General features: G+C 48.8%; 1 protein-coding gene across 4 annotated transcripts in view; it reads left to right on the top strand.

The window, feature by feature from the left end:
- The window catches only part of SPTB (spectrin beta, erythrocytic), a 137,615-nt gene that overhangs the window by 68,207 nt on the left and 46,172 nt on the right, over nt 1-23,236 (top strand). For all 4 annotated transcript variants that reach the window (XM_015143891.3, XM_077941135.1, XM_077941136.1 and 1 more), the window contains 13 exons: nt 9,332-9,483; nt 10,636-10,809; nt 11,760-11,845; nt 12,238-12,318; nt 12,672-12,787; nt 13,201-13,313; nt 14,139-14,326; nt 16,257-16,374; nt 17,683-17,841; nt 19,062-19,364; nt 20,082-20,232; nt 20,835-21,705; nt 22,844-22,981. In XM_015143891.3, coding sequence (XP_014999377.3) covers nt 9,332-9,483; nt 10,636-10,809; nt 11,760-11,845; nt 12,238-12,318; nt 12,672-12,787; nt 13,201-13,313; nt 14,139-14,326; nt 16,257-16,374; nt 17,683-17,841; nt 19,062-19,364; nt 20,082-20,232; nt 20,835-21,705; nt 22,844-22,981 — 2,650 coding nt within the window. The remainder of the gene's footprint in view (nt 1-9,331; nt 9,484-10,635; nt 10,810-11,759; nt 11,846-12,237; nt 12,319-12,671; nt 12,788-13,200; nt 13,314-14,138; nt 14,327-16,256; nt 16,375-17,682; nt 17,842-19,061; nt 19,365-20,081; nt 20,233-20,834; nt 21,706-22,843; nt 22,982-23,236) is intronic.

Below are 23,236 nucleotides of genomic sequence, written 5' to 3'. Positions count from 1 at the left end.
CTTAATAGTATCCTCATTAATATACCAAAATATTAAATTATCCCTTGTTTTTGATTATTTAGGTTGCTATTTTCTATTCTTGAAAGCAAATTTTTTTTAACAGAAAAAGGAGGGATAGGCACAAAACCCTCAAGAAATGTAATAGAAAGCCACTGAAGCAATAAATAGATGGACCCAGAAATGGGAGACGAAGCTTCCAAAGATAAGATACTTCAACTTTACCGTTTGGTTTAAGGACGGCTCCTATTTTTAAAACAACCCCACTAGGGACTTTTGATGGTGAACTTCCCAGATGCCCGTGACATCAGGGGGTGAAGCAGGTCCTGGAGTGGGTGGGGCTGGCGGCTGGTGTGCTGCTAACCAAGAAGGGAGGAGGGAGGACCCACGGGAAGCCTGGCGAAGGAGTAACACAAGAAACAGACTGAGCCGTGACCCTGTGGGGAGACATTTATGCTTTAAACCCCCGTAGAGAGTATTCAGAGGGCGGAACCTCAGACAGGAGCTGTGTGGGGTTCGGGGAGGCAGAGCGTTCCTTGCTCCTTACAGACCTCACTTCCCTTTTGCATCCAGGGGCCAGTGCTTCTGCCATCGGCCTTGCTCTCTCCTTTTCACTTCTCTTATGGGCTCAGGTGGTTAAAAATGCTTATGATTTTGGCCTGGTGAAAAATCCCTAAGGCAGGAAAGCACACAAAAGGAATGAGGCTATCTTGGAAAAAGGAAGAAAAGAAAAACATATTAGTATTTTCTTTAGGCTGGGCGCGGTGGCTCATGCCTGTAATCCCAGCACCTTGGGAGGCCAAGGCAGGCAGATCACCTGAGGTCAGGAGTTTGAGACCAGCCTGGCCAACATGGTGAAACGCTGTCTCTACTAAAAATACAAAAATTAGCTGGGCATGTTGGCACACGCCTGTAATCCCAGCTACTCGGGAGGCTGAGACAGGAGAATCACTTAAACCCAGGAGGTGGAGGTTGCAGTGAGCTGAGATGGTGCCATTGCACTCCAGCCTGGGTGACACAGCGAGACTTTGTCTCAAAGGAAAAAAAAAGGAAAAGGAAAATATATCTATTTCTGTTTTGAAGAAGTAATATATACACCCAGTAAGTAAAACCCAAAAGCTATAAAAGGGCAAATAACAAGTTTTACTCCCACCTCAGTCCCCCAGACATCCAGTTCTTTTCCCACAACCTCTGTTAATCATTTTTTGTGTATCTTTCCAGAAATATTTTATGCATATATAAGCACATGGTCTATATTTTTTCCCCAGCTGTAGTTTTGTTTTTTGTTTTTTTACTATATACTGTTCTATGTTTCTCACCCAATGTATCTTTTTTTTTTTTTTTTTGAGACGGAGTCTCGCTCTGTGGCCCAGGCTGGAGTGCGGTGGCCGGATCTCAGCTCACTGCAAGCTCCGCCTCCCGGGTTCACGCCATTCTCCTGCCTCAGCCTCCCGAGTAGCTGGGACTACAGGCGCCCGCCACCTCGCTCGGCTAGTTTTTTTGTATTTTTTAGTAGAGACGGGGTTTCACCATGTTAGCCAGGATTGTCTCGAGCTCCTGACCTCGTGATCTGCCCGTCTTGGCCTCCCAAAGTGCTGGGATTACAGGCTTGAGCCACCGCGCCCGGCCTCACCCAATGTATCTTGATGATTGTTTGATATTAGTATATAAGCAGCCTCCACATTCTTTTTTTTTTTTTGAGACAGAGTCTTACTTTGTCGTCCAAGCTGGAGTGCAGTGGCGCGATCTCAGCTCACTGTTTCAACCTCCGCCTCCCAGGTTCAAGCGATTTTCCTGCCTCAGCCTCCTGAGTAGCTGGGATTACAGGCGCCTGCCACCACACCTGGCTAATTTTTGTGTTTTTAGTAGAGAGGGAGTTTCACCATGTTGGTCAGGCTGGTCTGGAACTCCTGATTTTGTGATCTGCCCACCTCGGCCTTCCAAAGTGCTGGGACTGCAAGCATGAGCCACTACGCCTGGCCTATTTTTTTAATTAAAAAAAGTTATCAAAAGATTTTAAATTTTAAAAATGCAATGAATTTCCAACTTCTATGTAGATTTTTTTTTTTTTTTTTTACCAGTGTATTAATAGATCTGTAGGATAAATTCCTAGAAGTGGAATTACTGGGTCCAAAAGCATGTGCATTTGTAATTCTGAGGGGTCTTGCCAAATTGCCTTTCATAGAGGTTGAGCCAATTATACCCTCTCCAGCAACACATGAATGTTTTTTCACCACATCCTTGCCAACACAAGTATTTTATCAGACTTCTTGATCTTTGCCCAGCTGATAGGTGAAACATAGTGTGTTCGTGTATTTTCATTTTACTTCTTGGCTTTTATTATGCAAAATTAAAAACTGATAAAAAAGTAGAGACAAAAATATAATAGGATCATTACATTATCACCTGAATTTAACAATTGTTGATATGTTGTTATATTTGCTGATCTATTTTGGGGGTTGAAGCATTGTTAAAGTAAAGTAAAGATCATATGATATTTCCCCCTAATTACTCTAGTATGTATCTCTGAAAAACATGAGCATTTTCCACCTAACCATGGTACCATTATTACACCTAATAAAATTAACAATAATTCCCTAAAAATATAACCTAATACATGCTTGATATTCAGATTTTCCAAGTTGTCTCAAAAATGTCTTTATGATTAGTTTGTTCAAACAAGTTAAGGACCATTATTAGATTGTGTATTTGCATGTGTGTGTGTGTGCATGCACGTGGGCTTTTAATTTGGACCTCTATTATGAGTGACTTGTACTTTTTTTTATACCTTTTTTTTATACATTTAAGAGATGCTTATAATTTTTTCTGTTAACTCTTTGTTCACATTATTGGTCTTTTTCCCTGTTAATATGTAGGTGCTTTTTGTATATTGAGTACATTAGCCCTTTTGTATATTAAGTACATTAGCCCTTTAGAAATTTTTTTCCTCGTTTGTTTGACTTTGCTTATGGTGTTTTATCCAATACAAACTTTTTTTTTTTGAGGTAGGTCTCAGTCTTTCACCCAGACTAGAGTGCAGTGGCATGATCATAGCTTACAACATAGCTCAAACTGAGCTCAAGTGATCCTCCTGCCTCAGCCTCCTGAATAGCTAGGATTACAGGTACATGCCACCACACCCCTCTAATTTTTTAATTTTTTTGTAGAGATGCAATCTTGTTATATTGCCCAGGCTACTCTCAAACTCCTGGCCTCAAGTGATCCTCCTACTTTGGCCTCTCAAAGCTCTGGGATTATAGGTATGAGCCACAATGCCTGGTCCAACACAAACATTATTTTAATGTAGTTGAACTTTCAAATTTTTATTTTATGGCTTTTGGATTTTGTGTCATATTTTGAAAGCCCTTCCCTACGCTAACATTGTAGAAAGCATTTACCATGATTGATCTTTTCTTGTTGTTGTTATTGTTGTTTTGAGACAGGGTCTCATTCTATCACCCAGGCTGGAGCACAATGGCAGAATCTCAGCTCACTGCAATCTTCAGCTCCTGAGTTCCAGTAATTCTCATGCCTCAGTCTCTTGAGTAGCTGGGATTACAGGCGTGCGCCACCATGCCTGGCTAATTTTTGTATTTTTAGTAGAGATGGGGATACATCATATTGGCCAGGCTGGTCTCAAACTCCTGACCCAAAGTGATCCACCTGCTTTAGCCTCTCGAAAGTGCTGGAATTACAGGCATGAGCCATCACGCCTAGCCTTATTTTGGTATTTTTATAGTTTTGTGTTTTACATTTCAATTTTTGACCCACATGAAAATTATCCTGGAGTATGAGGTATGAATGTAACTAACTTTTCCTGCCTGTCCATCCAGTTTTGCCAATACTCTTATTGAGTAATTCATCTTTCCCCTTCCTATTAGAAATGCCATCTCTATCAGCCATTAAATGCCAGTATGTACTGGGACTATTTCTGTCCCATTGATATATCCATCTTTTCATATGCTAGTACAACACAGTTTTACTATAAGTTTACACTATTCTTTGATAGACAAAACATCTGGAAAGGTTGGTAGCCCTTTAGTACTCTTATTTTTTGGAATATTCCTATTTTTGATTGCATGTTTTTTCAGTGAAATTTTTAATCATTTGTCTTTTTATCCCACAAATTCAAATTGTATAATTTAAATATATTTAAAACACTATTAAATATATATTAATTTAGGGTAAATTGATATCTTGATGATGTTGAGTTTTTTATTCAAGACCTCAGCGTGCATTTCCGTTTGTCTAGATTTTCTTGTGCATGCCTCAGGAGCCTTTTAAGGTTTTCTTTGTATGGATTTTGCATACTTCCTTTGAGATGTAATCTGCAACATTTTGTATCTTTATTAACATTGCGGGCCTTACAAATTCATATTTCAGGAAATGATCTTACCACACCTTCAGTGCCTCCTTTGCCTCTAGGATTAAATTTTTTTTTTTTTTTTTTTGAGATGGAGTCTTGCTCTGTCACCCAGGCTGGAGTGCAGTGGCGTGATCTCGGCTCACTGCAAGCTCCGTTTCCCGGGTTCATGCCATTCTCCTGCCTCAGCCTCCTGAGTAGCTGGGACTACAGGCGCCGGCCACCATGCCCAGCTAATTTTTTGTAGTTTTAGTAGAGACGGGGTTTCACCATGTTAGCCAGGCTGGTCTCGATCGCCTGACCTCGTGATCCACCCGCCTCGGCCTCCCAAAGTGTTGGGATTACAGGCGTGAGCCACTGCATCTAGCCAGCCTCTAGGATTAAATCTGAACTTCTTAGCCTCTCGTTTAAAGCTTTCCACATCCTGTTTAAAACCTGCTTTCCCCTATAATCCCAGCACTTTGGGAGGCTGAGGTGAGCGGATCACAAGGTCAGGAGTTCAAGACCAGCCTGGCCAATATGGTGAAACCCCATCTCCACTAAAAATATAAAAAATTAGCCAGGTGTGGTCGTGCACACCTGTAGTCCCAGCTATTTGGGAGGCTGAGGCAAGAGAATCACTTGAACCCAGGAGGCAGAGGTTGCAGTGAGCCGAGATCGCACCACTGTATTCCAGCCTAGGCGACAGAGCGAGACTCCGTCTCAAAATAAATAAATAAATAAACCCAAAACCTGCTTTTTCTCTAACCTGTAGCTATTCTCTAGCCCTAGCCCCTGAATAAGCTTTGGCCTTTTTTTTTTTTTTTTTTTTTTTTTGAGACGAAGTTTTGCTCTTGTTGCCCAGGCTGGAGTGCAATGGCAGGATCTTGGCTCACTGCAACCTCTGCCTCCTGGGTTCAAACGATTCTCCTGCCTCAGCCTCCTGAGTAGCTGAGATTACAGGTGCTTGCCACCATGCCTGGCTAATTTTTTGTATTTTTAGTAGAGATGAGGTTTCATTATGTTGGCCAGGCTGGTCTCAAACTCCTGACCTCAGGTGATCCACCTGCCTCAGTCTCCCAAAATGCTGGGATTATAAGCATAAGCCACCGCGCCCGGCCTAGCTTTGGCTTTTTATACCTGTCTGCTTGGACTCATTCTGTCTCCCTGGCTCCCCTCCCCTTCTGACAATCCAAAGTGGCTTTCTTCACCAGGTCCCCCCTCGACCACTCCAATCGGCAATGACCTCTTTCTTCTTGGAACCCTCGAGCATTGACCATATGTGTCATGTATCTGATATGGAATTCAGTATTACCCTGTGATGGCTTTTGTGTTATTAAAGTGAACTGCCACTTATTTCTTATGTGCTTGCAAAAGTTAATTGGTGGGTTTGAGTATTGTTTCTTCAACTGTATCTTAAGGCCTTGGGGAGAGTGAGCTGCCCAACGCCCCTGCAGCACCTAGGACAGGGCCCACTAGTAATAGCAGCAGTAGTAGTGACGATAACAATGAAAGTTCACATGACGGCAACCTTTCTCTGTGCCAGCCCGTTCCATGTACGAACTCACTTATTACTAGATAAATATATTTGAGGGTTTTAGTGTCATGGGTGTATATTTGACCTCAAACTAAACCTTTGAAGGGTTTTAAGTCACCCAGTCCCCATACTCAGACAATAATTCTGGGTCAGAGCTGATCAGGGAGGAAGATGAGTTTTCTAGGCAAAGGCCTAACACACAGCAGGGAATGAGGATGGCCACAGCCTGGGAAGGAAAGGGAAAGAAAGAGGAACAGAGAGGGCTGTGCACAGTGGCTCACACCTGTAATCCCAGCACTTTGAGAGGCCAAGACAGGAGGATCACGAGGTCAAGAGATCAAGACCATCCTGGCCAACATGGTGAAAAATACAAAAAATAGCCAGGCGTGGTGGCGCACACGTATATTTCCAGCTACTCAGGAGGCTGAGGTAAGAGAATCACTTGAACCCAGAAGGCGGAGGTTGCAGTGAGCCGAGATAGCGCTGCTGCACTCCAGCCTGGCAACAGAGCAAGACTCCGTCAAAAAGAAAAGAAAAGAAAAGAGGAACAGAAAGGAAAGAGATGCTGGGTTTGATGGCAGCAGAGGCTGTGAACCAGTCCATGCTGGTGGACTCACCCCCTTTCCTACACTGGCAGGGTAGGGCTCTGGAAATAAGGCCTGGCTCCTGGCAGGGCTGTGCTGAGGCCTCCTTCCCATGGTGGGTCCCAATAGGATGGTCTGGGTCCCCTGGGGACAGCAGGCCCAGTGCACAGCCACCTCTCTTCCTGTCCACACTACCGGGGTTCCCAGCCTAGCTGGCTCCAGGCCACCTGCCTCTCCTGCACTTGGAAGGCATGGGATGAGCGTCTGGGCTGTGCGGGAGTGAATGTGCTCAGCACACCAATGCCAGGCGGCTGGAGCCAGCCAGCTCATGGAAATGCCTCCCACCCAGGGGCCTTTTCTCCCCTTCCGATCATCATTAGCCTCTCGAAATATTTCCGTGTCTCAACATTGCAAAGCGTTTTGGGGCTCTGGGGATTCTGGGTGATTTCACTCCAGCCTTCAAATAAAAGGCAGCTAGGAGGCCACCTGCCTGTGCTCAAAACCTGAGGCTCCCATGTTTGAGGGTCCAGGGGGCATCATTCATGTGGTGAAAACTGGGGAGATCCAAGGGTGCTTTCGGATACTTCTGCACTAATAAATGCACCAGCCCAGTGGCCTAGAATTAATCCATGTTCCCAGCTAGAGGCACTCCCTTACCCTTTGCCAAGCACAGATAAATAGGTCTCAGCACCCAGGTAATGAATTGTTTGCATTCTTAACGACAGGAGAAGGAGGAAGCAATACTTTCACTTTGGGGGACACCTACATCTAAAGGGGCTAACATTTTTACCCCCCTTAGTCAGAGGCTCCGCACCTGACCTGAAGGGCTAGCTACTTAAAGAATAGATCTGGTTTCTAGGGAAAGAACTGTGGGACTGTGGCTGGCTCTATTGAATCTAAAAATGCCCCAGAATAAATGTCATTGCTTTCCGTCCAGTATGGCATCAAACCCCGTTTAGTTACATTTTGCTGAAGCAGCATTTAAAATCAGGAAAGTGGTTTAATTTGCTGCTGACAAAAGGGTAAGGGGAGTTTTCTCGCTGAAACTTTGCACAGAGGCCCCGAAAAAATGAGTGCCGTTTAAATTCTACATGTATTTAGGATTCACACAGTCAGTAGTAGTACTTTTCCTCTTCTTGGAAGTCTTATTTAGATGGCTGCTGTAGAATTCTTCATGTATGACTCAAGCCCTCGTCATATTTATAATAGACTCTGTCTGCCTCAAGGATGGGGACCGTCGGTCTTGTCCTTGAGTTCCCCACTGCCACCCAGGGCCTGGCACCTGACGGTTGTATGGTAAACATTTGCTCTATGGGTACACAGAAGAATCAAGGGTCTGAGTTCCTAATACCAAAATAGCCATGAAACAGGAAGACATCTGATGCAGCAAGCCTCAGGAACTGCCAGGATTCTACCCTTGAGGCAGAACTGGCTGAGCTCCTCTTTTTGTTATTGTTGAATCAGATATTTAATAATTTAAAAAGCCAGCCCTTTCACGGCTGAGGCTCAGTTGAGCACACAGCCTGCTTCTACCGCGCGGACACCGCTCCTGGCTAGGCCACTCCAGGTGCGTCCTGGCTGTGATCTCCCCCACCCAGCCATGTACCCTCCCCAGGGATCCTCCACAACCTCCAGGCCCAGCCTCACTGCCAAGTCACCTCCTGCCCTGAATCTTCAAACCTAAGTGCCCAGAAGCCAATTGCCACCAAACTGTTCATAAATCCAGAGAGGGCTCACTCCTCTCTTCTCACCTTCAATTCTATCTTACTTGTTTTTCTTCTTTTCTGCTACTTTTCTTTTTTTTCTCCCTCTCTCCTCCCCTATCCTTTTCCCTTTATTTTGTGCCATCCCAGTCTTCTGTCCTGTCTCTAGCATCTTGTCCAAGCTTCCCCAGGTAATGCTCATGCCTCACTTGGACAGACCACCAGCATTATTTGTACAGAGGCATTAAGAAGTACCCCACCTGATCTGGTACAGCATGGGCCAGGGGCTTGGCTTGGGCTGATGCTGATTTAGGGTGGGGATGTCATGTCACCTTCCCAGGGGTGAGAAAGACAGCATAATGCCACGGACAGCCCTCAGCCCAAACCTTCACTATCCTTACCCCCACATGAATCACACATGCTACATATCCTGTTCCCTTGCTCATCATTTTCCTCCCCCTACCAGGAACTCCTTGAGGGCAGGAAATTTGTTTTACCTCTGTGCGTCCTCAGGCCTAGCACAGTGCTGCCACATAATAGGAACAGAATCAATGTTTGTACAGACAGCCACAATACAGCTATGGAGTACTGATGGTGTGCCAGGTTCCAGACACTGGAGACAGACAGGTGACCAAGACAGATTTCCCTGGGCTCAGGGAGCATCCAGGAGAGAGAAGGAAATGTAAATGCAGGGAGCGGGGCACAGGAGGGGAGACGCAACCCAAGTGCCATTTACACCGGCTCTTAAAGGATGAATTAGTGTTAAGTGAAGGAGGTGGGGCGGAGTGGAGGGGCTCAGAGAGAGCATTCTAGGCAGAGGGAATGTTTGATGGGTGGATGGGTAATCCTGGCATTGAAATCTGAATTCAGTGGCACAACAGTACAGAGTAGTCTGACTGATACAGGGAAACAGATGCTGAATTAGGAGTGTCCTGATACTGTGCATAGAATATGATGGCAGTGGGAGTGATCTCCTTACTGCCTCTGTTCTGGTGGCTTGTGGACCGGTATTGCTACATCTTGATGGCAAATGCTCCCAGGAAGGGAGTGGAATGAATACATCGACCTCTTCTGGCAAGCATGGGGCTTAAGGTAAAACCCCTTGGCCCCATGTCACATGGACCCTGCCAACCTCAGGCACCTCACCAAGGTTCTTCTCTCCGCCTAGATGAGCGGGAAGTTGTTCAGAAAAAGACCTTCACAAAATGGGTGAACTCGCACCTGGCTCGAGTGTCCTGCCGCATCACCGATCTCTACAAGGACCTGCGGGATGGGCGCATGCTCATCAAGCTGCTGGAGGTGCTCTCTGGAGAGATGCTGGTAAAGTCCCTTCCGTGGGCCCCGGGGCTGCTGCCATCGGCCCCTCTTCAGCAAAGGCATGGTTTGGGGGTATCTCAAGTTCTCATGGCCTTCCCAGTTTTCTCTCTGCTCCTTTGGGAGGCTCTAATACTTAGAATGGGAAGCATCCATGTGGCTGACTGGGTTCTCTGAATTCTTCCCAGAACTTCTTGCCTCCTCTGACCACTCCCACCCCTTCATGCTTCTCCCAGAAGCCATGCAGAGCTCCTGACTTTCACACTGGGCTCTGGGCATCTGTAGCTGGCCTGTGATGGCCTGGCCCTCAGTCTGCCCATTGGGCTAAGATGCGTCTCTCTTGGAACCAAGAGGAAAGTGTGGAAGCCATTTTGCTGTGTTTTACCACCCTTGCAAGTGGAAATTTATTAGAGGCTGTCTCAGTTGTAAGCCGCCAGCAATACTGTTGACCCCAAAGGAGAAGTAGGTGAAGGTTTATGTTTTGCTCAGCACAGAGTAAGCTTTGTGTCCTTGGGCCTGTCAGGCAGGACCCTCTTTTCCTCCATTTCCCCCATGTGTAAAATGAGGGCAACGATACCTGTACCTGATGAAGTTATTCTGAGATCCTCAGAGTCTGAATGAAAAGGCTTGAATGAAATGCCTTTTCAACTCCGTGCTGAAGTTCTACCTCTCAACCTGCATTGAAATTCCACTAGAGAGAGTTACCATGGGGAACCCATCAGATGATGCAGTTATCATCAGGGGAGAGGTGAAGGTTGATTGGCAGGGATGAACCCATTATCAATCACCAACCTAAAAGTCACTCTTAACACTGACTGGCAGTAAACAGTTCTTAGAACTGTGCCTGGCACATAGTAAGTGATCAGTTAACCATATGTTATGCTATCTTATGCAAATGCCATTTATCGCCCACTCAGAGGGCTTTGTTCAGCCCTGGAAGGGCACTGATGCAGCCTGGTTGCCGATCTCTGGGTGCTTGTTGGAGGGAATCTCTGCTGAAAGTAAAGCACTGAATAGTGTCAATGAATGACCATGGGACTTGGAGTTTGGCCAAGAGGGTGGAGGGTGGGTGCTTATGACAGGAGCTGGTCCAGGCTGCAGCCTCTGGGATGACTGTGCAGTTCCTCCATGCCCACGGGGGCCACTGCTGTCCCCCAGCCAAAGCCCACCAAGGGGAAGATGCGCATCCACTGCCTGGAGAACGTGGACAAGGCTCTCCAGTTCCTCAAGGAGCAGCGTGTGCACCTGGAGAACATGGGCTCCCATGACGTTGTAGACGGCAACCACCGCCTGGTCCTGGGCCTCATCTGGACCATCATCCTCCGCTTCCAGGTAGGTTCCTGGGGGGCAGAGGAAGTCGAGGGAGCACTCAAGGCTGCACAGGGCCTGGGAATCTTCTAAAATGGTGAACAGAGTGGGGATGTTAGCGCACATTCGGAGAGTCTGTAAATCTGCCATGTGGGACAGTGCTTGTATCACCCCAAATCGTTGAAGCTGAGGGGGAGCTGCTCACTCAGTAGTATAGTCTTTTCAAGGAGAATATAGAAATCAATTGGTAGCTGGGTTGATATCTGGCTGGAAGATTAGCTTTTTAGCCTCCTCCCCCTACATATGTAACTTCTTGGTTTTTGAAATAATTAGATTCAGAAATTGCAAAAATTGTATAGAGGATCCGTGTGTATATTTTCCAGTTAGAAACTTTTCTCTTCTCACCCTGAAATTCAAAGTCCAGATAATTTGTAAGGAAATTTAGAAAGGGGAAGGGGAGGAAAACAGGGGGACAGAAAGAACCTTGCCCGAGGAGGTGAGGGCAGGAGAAAGAAGACAGCATACAACTCGCGGACTAAAGACCTCAACCAAGTGGTCCTGGATGTCCGATCTCACTCTCCATGGATGCGTAAAATTGAACAACAATAGCAGCAGAGTTGGGGAGAATGGAAAGGCAAGAGGAGCTGCTAATGAAAGTGCAGTACTCACCAGCATTCATGTTGTTCCACAGCCTCAAGGGGCATTGCACGTCCAGAGGAGGAATCGGGGCATCTCGTCACTGATTCTCCACATTCTATTAGAGTTATCCAATTACAGCTGTCTCATCCCTGCGCCATTTTGGCTGACAGAGGCAGGGAAACAGGCTGCTGGGGCCCAGGGCCTCAGGGTGTGGTGTTGCTGTGGGGCTGGCAGCTACAGCAGAGGGATGAGGGAGGGAGCCTCCCAGGGACAGCAGGAAGGCACAGATCCAGATGCGAATTCTCGTCAAATCTCTCTTGTTCTCCTACCTTCAGATTCAGGACATTGTTGTCCCAACTCAGGAAGGTCGTGAAACAGCCAAGGATGCGTTGCTGTTGTGGTGTCAGATGAAGACGGCAGGGTATGCCCTGGGAACCAGCTGTCAGCACATCCCCCACCAGCCCCTTGCTCCCCACAAGCACTGCCATCCCCAGAGGGACACTAGATATCATCATCCAGAACTACAGCCGCCGGCCTGTAATGGATGCGAAGTCTGTGCTGAGCTGATTCTTTGAGGCCGGGAATACAGGATTCTCTTCCAAAGCTGCCTGCAGGCAGACTGGGGGGTCTGTGTGGTGTTCACATCTGATGGGGGAGCCTGTGTGTGTGGCTTAGCTGCTGCCCCCACTTGGTGACCTGGCTCAAGAAAGGACAGTTCCATTTCTTTCCTAGTATATTGGCCCTCAGTTTGTACACTTGTTTGGGACTACGAAAAATCTAATTCTTAGCTCTTACTGTTTCTCTTGGATGCAGCTACCCTCATGTCAATGTCACCAACTTTACCTCCAGCTGGAAGGATGGCTTGGCCTTTAATGCCCTGATACATAAGCACCGGTAAGAGGGAGGGGACAGCCATGGGGACTGACTGAGACAGCCTCCCTGGGAATATTTGGACACATTGCACTTAACATGGAGTCACAGAAATGTGACCTCCGCTGTTCCTTCTCCTCTCCCCTTCAGCACTCCACAGCACCCCCACTTTCCTTAAATTGCAGCGTGTCTGCCACCCACTTCCCTCATGTGCCAAGGCTCACACCTGCCCCCTCTCCTCTGCTCCCGTCTCTTCCTTTCACTCCTCTTGCCCGACCAACTCCCTGCCTCTGCACAGTGTCTGCTTCATGCTAGGGCTGCCCTGCTGGTGGGGATGCTGTGGCCACTCCCTTTTCACAGTCCAGCTTTGTCCCCAGGCCCGACCTGATCGACTTTGATAAGCTGAAGGACTCCAATGCCCGGCACAACCTGGAGCACGCATTTGATGTGGCTGAGCGCCAGCTGGGCATCATCCCGCTCCTCGACCCCGAAGGTGAGCCACACCCACCCCTGCCAGCTTTGCTGCAGCAATGAGGGATGCACTCGCTGTGCTAGAGGAGCTCAGCCACAGGACTTCTGTAGGCCGGCCCAGGTGCTGGGCAAGCTGTGGGCACAGGGAGGGGCAGTGGCCGGGCCAGGCTCTGCTCTGGGCCTGCTTCTCTGCTCCATGCTGGTTCCCATGCCTGCCTGGTCTGTTTGGAGATGGACTTTGGATCTTTCTTCTTTTCTTCTTTTGTAATTTGTGGTTCTAAAATGGATTTCATCACATTCTTCCATTCTTGCTCTGTTGGTTGTCACCTTGTGCCTGTAGCTGAACTTCAAACTGGAGGAATGAGGGATAAATCCTCTAAGCCTGACTTTCCTGGCTTCCAGTTTGGTCCTGAGAGTACACCCTTTCCCTAACAGATGTCTTTACGGAAAACCCTGATGAGAAATCCATCATCACCTATGTGGTGGCGTTTTACCACTACTTCTCCAAGATGAAGGTGCTGGCAGTGGAGGGCAAGCGTGTCGGCAAGGTACAAGCTGTTTTGGAACCAAGGTGTCACCCTTCCCCTGTCTGCCAGATCCACACAGAGTAGCCCCCTTTCCAACCTAAGAAAGGGTGAAGAGTACAGCTCCCCTACCCCCTAACTTCCTCTAAAGCTGCCCTTGGCAGCACTGATGGCTCCTGAGCTGAATTCCAAAGCAGGTTGATGGTCTGTCCTGAAAGGTACCACAGGCGGCTGCTCTGTGCCTGGCGTCCACCTGGTCCACCTGAGATGCATATCTCATGAACATCCCTACAGGAACCCTCCAGGCTTTTATGTGGTTTGTTTATTGTGATCGCCGACCTCTTAGGCGCCCACAGTATACCAGAAACTCACCCATCGGTAGAGACCCTCATGCCAGATTCCTCTCCTCTGCTAGATAGATCCTTAGCTCCTAAAGGATAGGTACCATTTCTCATTCATCTCTGTGCCTCGTGTTTAGTAAAGACAATGGCTGGCAGCCCTTGACTCCTCATGAACATTTAAAAATAAACAAAACCCCGGCCCCCAAGTGGCTGGCATCCTGGCACAGCAAGCTTACCAATCTTCTCTCGCACTGGGGAGGGGAGCTGCTCCCAATCCCTAACAGGCCAGCTCGCTGCCGATTGGCAAGAGGAGGGCTTCACCCACTTCCCGTCCACTCCTGCTGCCCTACCAACAGTCTTGGGCTCAGGGAACAAACCCAGCCTAGAGCACTCCGGGGCTTAGGAGGTGGGAGCCCCATTTCAGGGCACCTTGATGGTGGTCCTCATTGGTATCCTCAATGGTGGCATTGCCCTTCTGATGAGAATAAGTAAGAAGGTGATTCCTTAGGTTATTGACCATGCCATTGAGACTGAGAAGATGATTGAAAAGTACAGCGGGCTAGCCTCGGACCTGCTCACCTGGATCGAGCAGACCATCACTGTTCTGAACAGCCGCAAGTTTGCCAACTCACTGACGGGCGTCCAGCAGCAGCTGCAGGCCTTCAGCACCTACCGCACTGTGGAGAAGCCACCCAAGTAAGGGCCTTGGAACACGGGAGGGTGGTCCTCAGTGGCTGGGAAACTGACCACCAAAAGGTAGAGCCAGGTCCTGGGCCTTATGAAGTACATCTACGAGGCACACGCTCAAGATTAGAGAGCTGCACATGTATCCCCTGCCTCGCGCCCCTCTTCACCACTCTCCTCCCAAGCCACCAGCTTAGAGGAAACCAGCATTGATGAGAAACCTCGACTCACGACCAAAGACAGTGGTTCCTCCCAGATCCCTGAGGAGGAGCAGGAAGGAAATCATAGGCTTCTGAGTCTCTTTGAATAATCCAGGCTGAAAAGCTCCTCTCTGGTCTGCCACTGAGCTGTGGGCTTGTTTTCTGATGAGATGACCTCTGTGCTCTCAGCCCCTGAGCTCTCTGCATGGGGTCTTATGGATCATCAAGTTCATCCTTCTTTTCCTCTCCCATCTGTCACTGCTCAGCAACAGAGCACTTAGCCTGCTTCTCAGGAACTCTGCCCTACCCTAGTGCGTGCAGAGCGTGTGTGCATATGCTTACACACATGTGCATGCAAACAACCGTGCACACGCATGCATACCTGCGTACACACAACCATCCATACACACAACTGTGCACCCATGAACATGCATGCATACACAACCATACACACACAACCGTGCACTCATACATATACACATAACTATACATGCATTTGTGCGTGCACACACAACTATGCACCCATGCACATACATATGCACACACAACCACATGTGCAAACGCACATACATATGTACAACCACACATGTGCACACGCACACACACACAAACATGCACACATACACACAGGGCGTTCCAGCTTATCTGCCATTAGCTTGTCCAGCTCCTTTGAAACAGGCTTCTAGCTCATTGGTGGTACCTTCTGCTCTGCTATTCCCCCCCCACCCTCCACACTCTCCATTCGTGACTCTGAAATGGGGAAAGGTGAAATGCTGACTCTAGGATATACTATAAACAAGTATCTGGTTTCTGGTCTGACACCAACCCATTTCTGAAGCCCTAAATCCAATACAGTTAGCATCCCCTATGAGTCTACCAGCCACTGCACACAGGGGTGTTCTCTCTTGGCTGTGTAGACAGTGCTTCATGGCCACAGTTCTCTTAAGTGCCTGTGAGCACTGAGATCCATTAGACTGGGCTCAGGGTGGGGACATTGCATATAGCTGATCCTTGACTGCCAGGTCAAGGATGCAGAAATGGGGGGACACTTGGGTACATGCAGAAATGTGGAAGTACCTGATGCCTGCAGCCTGTACCCCACATGCTAGACAGCAATCCTGCTGCCAATTCTTGTCTCCTACACCTACAATCCTCTCAGAGCCCAGCCTTTCCTGCCTTCTGGGAAGCATCTGGCCTGTAGGACTTGCCAGGAGATCTGGCTCATTAGGACCTGGGTGAAAGCTTTTTTCAGTGTAGTATGCTCTCCCACGGAAAATGCTGCTTCTGGGGTTTTATTGACTCACTCAATAAGAAACTGACCAGAGAGCTAATAAGAAGCCCTCATCACTTGCAGAACAGAGAAGGGTTTTTTTGTTTTTTTTGTTTTTTGTTTTTTTTGTTTTTTTGTATTGATCAGTAAAACTTGATATTTACAGGAATTACCAGAATACCTCAGCTTCCCATGTAGAAGCAAATGATAAATGCTATGGTGGCCATTGTGTTTCCTTTGGTTTATATTGTAAAGACCCAAACCCCTATTAGATCTTAGTTGGTGAGAAGGATAGATGTTTTAACAGGTAAGCAGACCTATAGATTCTCTTTAGTTTTTCTGTGTTTTTAAGGGAAATATGCTTTGCTATCTAAGCTTCAAGATGCCACAGTTCCATATTGACTTCAGCAAAAAAAATTGGCCATGAGATATGAGATTAATACCAGTCTTCCTACCTCTGTTTTCTTGACAGGTTTCAAGAGAAGGGGAATCTAGAAGTTCTACTTTTTACCATCCAGTCCCGGATGAGAGCCAACAATCAGAAAGTGTACACACCCCACGATGGGAAACTAGTGTCTGACATCAACAGGGTACCACAGCATTTTCCATTATGCATTGATGGTGGATTGATTGAATTCCTGATAAGGACACAGTGAATGGTCATTGGACCAGATTAAACCAAGCCACTTTCTTTGGTGTTATTAATCCACATGTTGACTATTTGGGGGAGTTATCTGAACCTGGTTCTGAGGGGTCAGACTCTACTCCTCCACCCTCCTTTAATCCCCCTGTTCAGATGCCCTGAGTCCCTGAGTCCTTTTTTTTTTGGAGACAGGGTCTCACTCTTCCACCCAGGTGGCAGTGCAGTGGCACAATCACAGCTCACTGCAGCCTCACCCTCCCGGGCTCAAGTGCAGCTCCCACCTCAGCCTCAGTAGGTGGGACCACAGGCGTGCACCACCACACCCAGCTAAATTTTGTATTTTTTATAGAGACAGAATCTGGCAATGTTGCCTAGGCTGGTTTTGAACTGGGCTCAAACAATCCTTCCATCTTGGCCTCCCAAAGTGCTGAGATTACACATGTGAGCCACCACACCCAGCCTCCTAGTCCATTTTTTTTGGAGTCAGTTTTATAGCCTGTCCTCTGTAGAACCTTGAGTTTGTCTTTGAAGATGGAATATTTACTACTTATAACCAAAGGAAAATGCCTATGACATTTCAGAGGTTTGGAGGCTTACCACCACCTGGCAGTTCATATTGAACGGAGGTAGCCATTAGTCAATAAGAACTTACTGAGCATAGCCAGGCACAGTGGCTTAAGCCTGTAATCCCAACACTTTTGGAAGCCGAGGCAGGCGGATCACGAGGTCAGGAGCTCGAGACCATCCTGGCTAACATGGTGAAACCCCGTCTCTACTAAAAATACAAAAAATTTAGCCGGGCATGGTGGCGGGCACCTGTAGTCCCATCTACTCGGGAGGCTGAGGCAGGAGAATGGTGTGAACCCGGGAGGCGGAGCTTGTGGAGAGCTGAGATTGTGCCACTGCACTCCAGCCTGGGCAACAGAGTGAGACTCTGTCTCAAAAAAAAAAAAAAAAAAAAGAACTTACTGAGCATTCAGAGAAGTGAAAAACATTATTTTGGGCCAAAAGTCTGAGGCAGGTTTAGGGGAAGAGGGAAGTGAGACTCATGAGCAGTGCCCTCTGAATCTTTCATGCGTCCAGACATGAAAGCCAAAAGGCTTTTAGTGATCTTTAATCTGTTACCACGTCACCCAAGAGCATCAGGTTGTACCTCAATTCCAGAAATCACTCAGTGTTGGGTTAAAGAGGTGGAGCCCCCAAACTGAGGCGTTTCTCCTGTACCCCAAGAATTCTCATTCCACCCTTTGTGCAGGCCTGGGAAAGCCTGGAGGAAGCTGAGTATCGGCGGGAGCTGGCCCTGAGAAATGAGCTCATTCGGCAGGAGAAGCTAGAGCAACTGGCCCGGCGCTTTGACCGGAAGGCTGCAATGAGAGAGACCTGGCTCAATGAAAACCAGCGCCTCGTGGCCCAGGTAATGAGGGACATGCTTTGGGTGACAGGAGAGGGGACATTCTTCAGAGCCCCCAGCTTTTGGCCGGGCTGGAGTCCAAGCTGGCTTCTCACAGCCTCTCCTTGTGCCTTGCATCCCAGCTCCCCCATGATCTGGTGGATCAAGATTTGCATCTGGGGAGGAGCTCTCCAGGATTTATTAAATCTCATTTTTAGGAAAGAGCCTTGGAGTCTGGAACTGGCTGCTGAAGTTGTCTTTTGTGGGCTTGTAGCGTCATCTACAGCTGGGGTTTGAGTTGATGTTAAATCGTGGTTCTTGGGGGATCTGGTAAAATCACAGACTGCACCTTGTCTGTGTTGGGCATGCCTTTTGGACTCTGGCCTCTGGTGCTGTGACATAATTCTAGCTAAGAATGGACCCCAGGGCTGATTCTTCATCAGAGCACCTGTTCCCTCTCACTTAAAACTTGGAATCAAATTAGATTCTTTCCAAAAAGGGGCAACGAGTATTCTGAGAGCACTGGAGAGTGTATGCGCACCCCAGAGAGCGTGTGAATAAACCATCTGTTTGCTGGTGCATGGTTTCTGAGTGAGAAGCAGCCCCTTCCTGCCCCAAATCCAACAAGTCCACTCAAGGCAGGGTGGGGAATGCCAGCAGGCCACCAAGGGGCTCCATTAGTAACACACAGGCTGCATCTCCCACACGGGTGGCACAGGGAGTAAAATCACGAACTTGTCGCCGGGCGCGGTGGCTCACGCCTGTAATCCCAGCACTTTGGGAGGCAGAGGCGGGCGGATCACCTGAGGTCGGGAGTTCGAGACCAGCCTGACCAACATGGAGAACCCCCGTCTCTACTAAAAATACAAAATTGGCCGGGTGTGGTGGCACATGCCTATAATCCCAGCTATTAGGGAGGCTGAGGCAGGAGAATTGCTTGAACCTGGGAGGTGGAGGTGCGGTGAGCTGTGATCGTGCCATTGCACTCCAGCCTGGGCAAACAAGAGTGAAACTCCATCTAAAAAAAAAAAAAACAACAAACCATGAACTTCTCTTAGAGGCTCTTGTAAGACATTACTTTTTGGAATTTGGGTCTGATAAGACAGCTGCGAAAGGAAGGCGAAGTTCTTGGGAATGTGCTTTCCCATCTAGCACTGGTTCTGAAGGGACCCGCCCTTTCCCTGCATTTGGGGATGAGCCCCGGAGTGTCTCACTGAGCTGCCTGTTTTTCTCCCGTGGGGCAGGATAACTTCGGGTATGACCTGGCAGCTGTGGAGGCTGCCAAGAAGAAGCACGAGGCCATCGAGACTGACACGGCTGCCTACGAGGAGCGGGTGAGAGCCCTGGAGGACCTGGCTCAGGAGCTGGAGAAGGAGAACTACCATGACCAGAAGCGCATCACGGCCCGCAAGGACAATATCCTGCGCCTGTGGAGCTACCTGCAGGAGCTGCTGCGGTCCCGGCGCCAGAGGCTTGAGACCACCCTGGCACTGCAGAAGCTCTTCCAGGACATGCTGCACAGCATTGACTGGATGGATGAGATCAAGGTGGGCCCTGGGGGCCACCTCCTGCCATGCCCTGCAGCACTCACGTTGGGTCTCAGGGGCCCTGCAGTTAGCATAGGCTTCCTTAGACACCTCCCAGCCAGTCATATATCTGAGTCAAAATAGAGAAACTGAGGCAGCAGTGTCTAGCTGCACTTGCCTCTGTGCCTCTTGGTCCACTCTGTTCCAGCAGGTGATACCAGCCCAGGTCCATGGTACCCTGGTGATTGAGAAATCTTGGGTTTGTGGCAGCACCGGTGCCAACCTGCAGGGCCTTGAAGAGACATACATTAATCAGGAACCTGGAGAATCAGGCTCTTAGTAATTACAATTTGACTCTGGTTAGAATCCAGACCTCCCAGCGTAAGGGCAACCTCTCCTCTCTCTCTGCCGTAGTGAGTCTCAGCTGAGGACACACATCAGACTGCCCCTGGAGCTTTGTGAAAATACACATGGCCAGGCCCCAACCCTGAGATCGATGCAGTAGATGAGTGTGGGCCTTGAGCATCTGTAAGATGTTCCATGGATGATGCTGATGGGCACCCCCAGTAGACACTCCCCCTCTGGAGCTTCTTCCATCATCAGCAGCAGCCCTTTTCTGGCTGTATTAGGCTCACCCTTGCTCAGACACCAGGGACATGCCCTTTGCAGGGGTCTCTTCTCCTAATGTGTAGGTCTCTTCATTTCTCCTCATTTCCTTTCTGCTGTTCTCTTTGCCAGGCTCACCTCTTGTCTGCCGAGTTTGGGAAGCACTTGTTGGAGGTTGAAGACCTGCTACAGAAGCACAAGTTGATGGAAGCTGACATTGCCATCCAAGGGGACAAAGTGAAGGCCATCACTGCAGCCACCCTGAAGTTCACTGAGGGGAAAGGTGAGACCAAGTCTGTCTCCCCTGTTAAGGCTTCTGATGCCAGAGCCTCATCCTCTGGCCTAACACCCCAACTTGGATAAATCTCCTGGAACCAACTTTAAAGTTCTGTTTCTTTCATCAAATAATGGTCCGAGAAAGAAGCTTGAGGGACAGTCAAACTCTCTAGAGAGCCGACCACTGCTTCCATAACCTATAATCACCAAGGAGCCATCATCTGTCCTTCATTCTCCTTGCTAGTTCAAGTCATGGCTGAGACAATTTAGGTTTCCAGATTCTTGTTTTAAATAAGAGACCTCACTGCCTCTTTCAAGAATGACCTTGAAAAATTTTTTAAATTAATTTAAAAAATAATTTTATGTTGTACATTTCTATTAAGAACTAACCCCACTTTTTATCTTCCTTAACCCTGAAGTTCAGTGGGAAATAATTATAAAGAATCTGTCTGCCCTCTGAGCAACTGGGACCCCCCTGCACCCCACCCCAAAGCCCCAGTGTCATGGCAGCTTCAGGTTTGTGTAGTTCCAACCTGGCAGCTTATCTGAAGCGTGCCCATAAATGAAGCCCATTCCCCACTTTGTCCTCCTTCCCCCTATTTCTTCCAGGGTACCAGCCTTGTGACCCCCAGGTCATCCAGGACCGCATCAGCCACCTGGAGCAGTGCTTTGAGGAGCTGAGCAACATGGCAGCTGGGCGGAAGGCCCAACTGGAGCAGTCTAAACGACTCTGGAAGTTCTTCTGGGAGATGAATGAGGCCGAGAGCTGGATCAAGGAGAAGGAGCAGATCTATTCTTCCCTGGACTGTGGCAAAGACCTGACCAGTGTGCTCATCCTACAGCGCAAGCACAAGGCTTTTGAGGACGAGCTCCGTGGGCTGGATGCCCACCTGGAGCAGATCTTCCAGGAGGCTCATGGCATGGTTGCGCGCAAGCAGTTTGGGCACCCGCAGATCGAGGCCCGCATCAAGGAGGTGTCGGCTCAGTGGGACCAGCTGAAGGAGCTGGCTGCCTTCCGCAAGAAGAACCTCCAGGATGCTGAGAACTTTTTCCAGTTCCAGGGCGATGCGGATGACCTGAAGGTTTGGCTGCAAGATGCCCACCGGCTGCTCTCTGGTGAAGATGTAGGGCAGGACGAAGGGGCCACGCGGGCCCTGGGGAAAAAGCACAAGGACTTCCTGGAGGAGCTGGAGGAGAGCCGTGGGGTGATGGAGCATCTGGAGCAGCAGGCCCAGGGATTCCCCGAAGAGTTTCAGGATTCCCCAGACGTGACCCATCGGCTGCAGGCCCTGCGGGAGCTCTACCAACAGGTGGTGGCCCAGGCAGACCTGCGTCAACAGAGGCTGCAGGAAGCCCTGGACCTGTACACGGTGTTTGGGGAGACAGATGCCTGCGAGCTGTGGATGGGCGAGAAGGAGAAGTGGCTGGCCGAGATGGAAATGCCAGACACCCTGGAGGACCTGGAGGTGGTACAGCACAGGTCAGAGTTAACTCATCTTTTCCTCACCTCCCTGCACCCAGGTCTGGGCACCATCTCCCACCTAGTTTGGTAATAGTCTCTGGATCAGCAAAGGTCTCTTTGAGAGGCCCTGGGATGCCCTTTGTTGCAAAGTCCAGGCATTGGGAGTCACAAGTTCTATTCTGGCTCTGTGGTCTGGAGTACTTCACCCACTGGGGCCTTGCGTTCCTCAAACAAAGGGAATTTCTCTAGTCCAGTTATTCAGTTACTTTTCAGCGATAGCAGTCTTTGCTCAGATGAATTGTGTATGGAACCCCTAGGTCACACAGAGGAAAAATGGAGCTACTCTGGAGAAGGAGGTTGAGAGGCCAGGACTCTGCCAGCTCTAGCCTTTCGTGGCAGTCCCTAAGCCAGGGGACTCTGAGGGGCCACAGAGAGAGTTTGCAAACCCCCTGTCTGCAAGGCCACTTTCACCCCTGGTGTTCTGATTTCATCAGTACCCCAGATGGTGAGGCACGCCCCAGTCTGTGAGGCATCTCCACAGCCGAAGCACAGAATTCAGGGAGTCAGGAGGAGGAGAGGCCACTCTCTGGAGCAGTGCCAAGGTGGTGCTGCACTGATGCTGGAGAATCCTGGGCTCTTACCCTTGAAGGATCGGCCTTCAGAACCACAAATTCCCCCCAACCACCACCCCAACAGCTTTTCCTTATCTTACCCAGGAATGGAGCACCTGACTGGAAAGGGTAGCTTTCGGATCAAGATGTCAAGGCATTGGACTCAGAGTCCAAAAGCAACAGCCAGAATAGTGGAGGCCTGGAAGGTGGCCCTTGTGACAATTGACATCCCCCACACAAATATACAGTAACCTCTCTTCAGCCCTCCCCCCCCTTCATATGTCTCTGTTGAGCCAGAAGCCTGTGTAGGAAGTAACTGACTCTCTCAAGGCCTGTTCCAGGCAGTGCTAACTCACAAAATCAAACCCACGAACCAGAAAGGAGGGCCAGCATATCTGTCTTCTTCCTCCTGCCTCACCTGAACAAACGGTTTAGGCAGTGGAAGGAGAAAGCAAGAGCTACATGTTCTGGAGACTGGAGGTGCCACTGGCAAGGAAGTGTCTGCTGCTGCCTCACTCATCCTCATTTCCCTCTGCCCCTATCAGGTTCGACATCCTGGACCAGGAGATGAAGACTTTGATGACTCAGATTGATGGTGTGAACCTCGCTGCCGACAGCTTGGTAGAGAGTGGCCACCCACGCAGTGGGGAGGTGAAGCAGTACCAGGACCATCTAAACACCAGGTGGGGTGTGGGTAGGGCATGGGGCGGGGAGCATTGTCTCTCGACATCTGACACACTTCTGGGGGCCAGGCCCAAAATTTAGGCCACCTACTATGCACCAACACTTCTGTACCCTCAACATTCCTGTTTTTTTGTTTTTGTTTGTTTGTTTGTTTTTGAGACAGAGCCTCCCTCTTTTACCCAGGCTGGAGTGCAGTGGTGTGATCTCGGCTCACTGCAACTTCCACCTCCCAGGTTCAAGCTATTCGTGTGCCT

Source organism: Macaca mulatta, chromosome 7, assembly GCF_049350105.2.
Source record: "Macaca mulatta isolate MMU2019108-1 chromosome 7, T2T-MMU8v2.0, whole genome shotgun sequence".
Lineage (NCBI taxonomy): Eukaryota > Metazoa > Chordata > Mammalia > Primates > Cercopithecidae > Macaca > Macaca mulatta.
The sequence above is the reverse complement of the archived record's forward strand: the minus strand, read 5'-3'. Positions and strand labels throughout refer to the sequence as shown.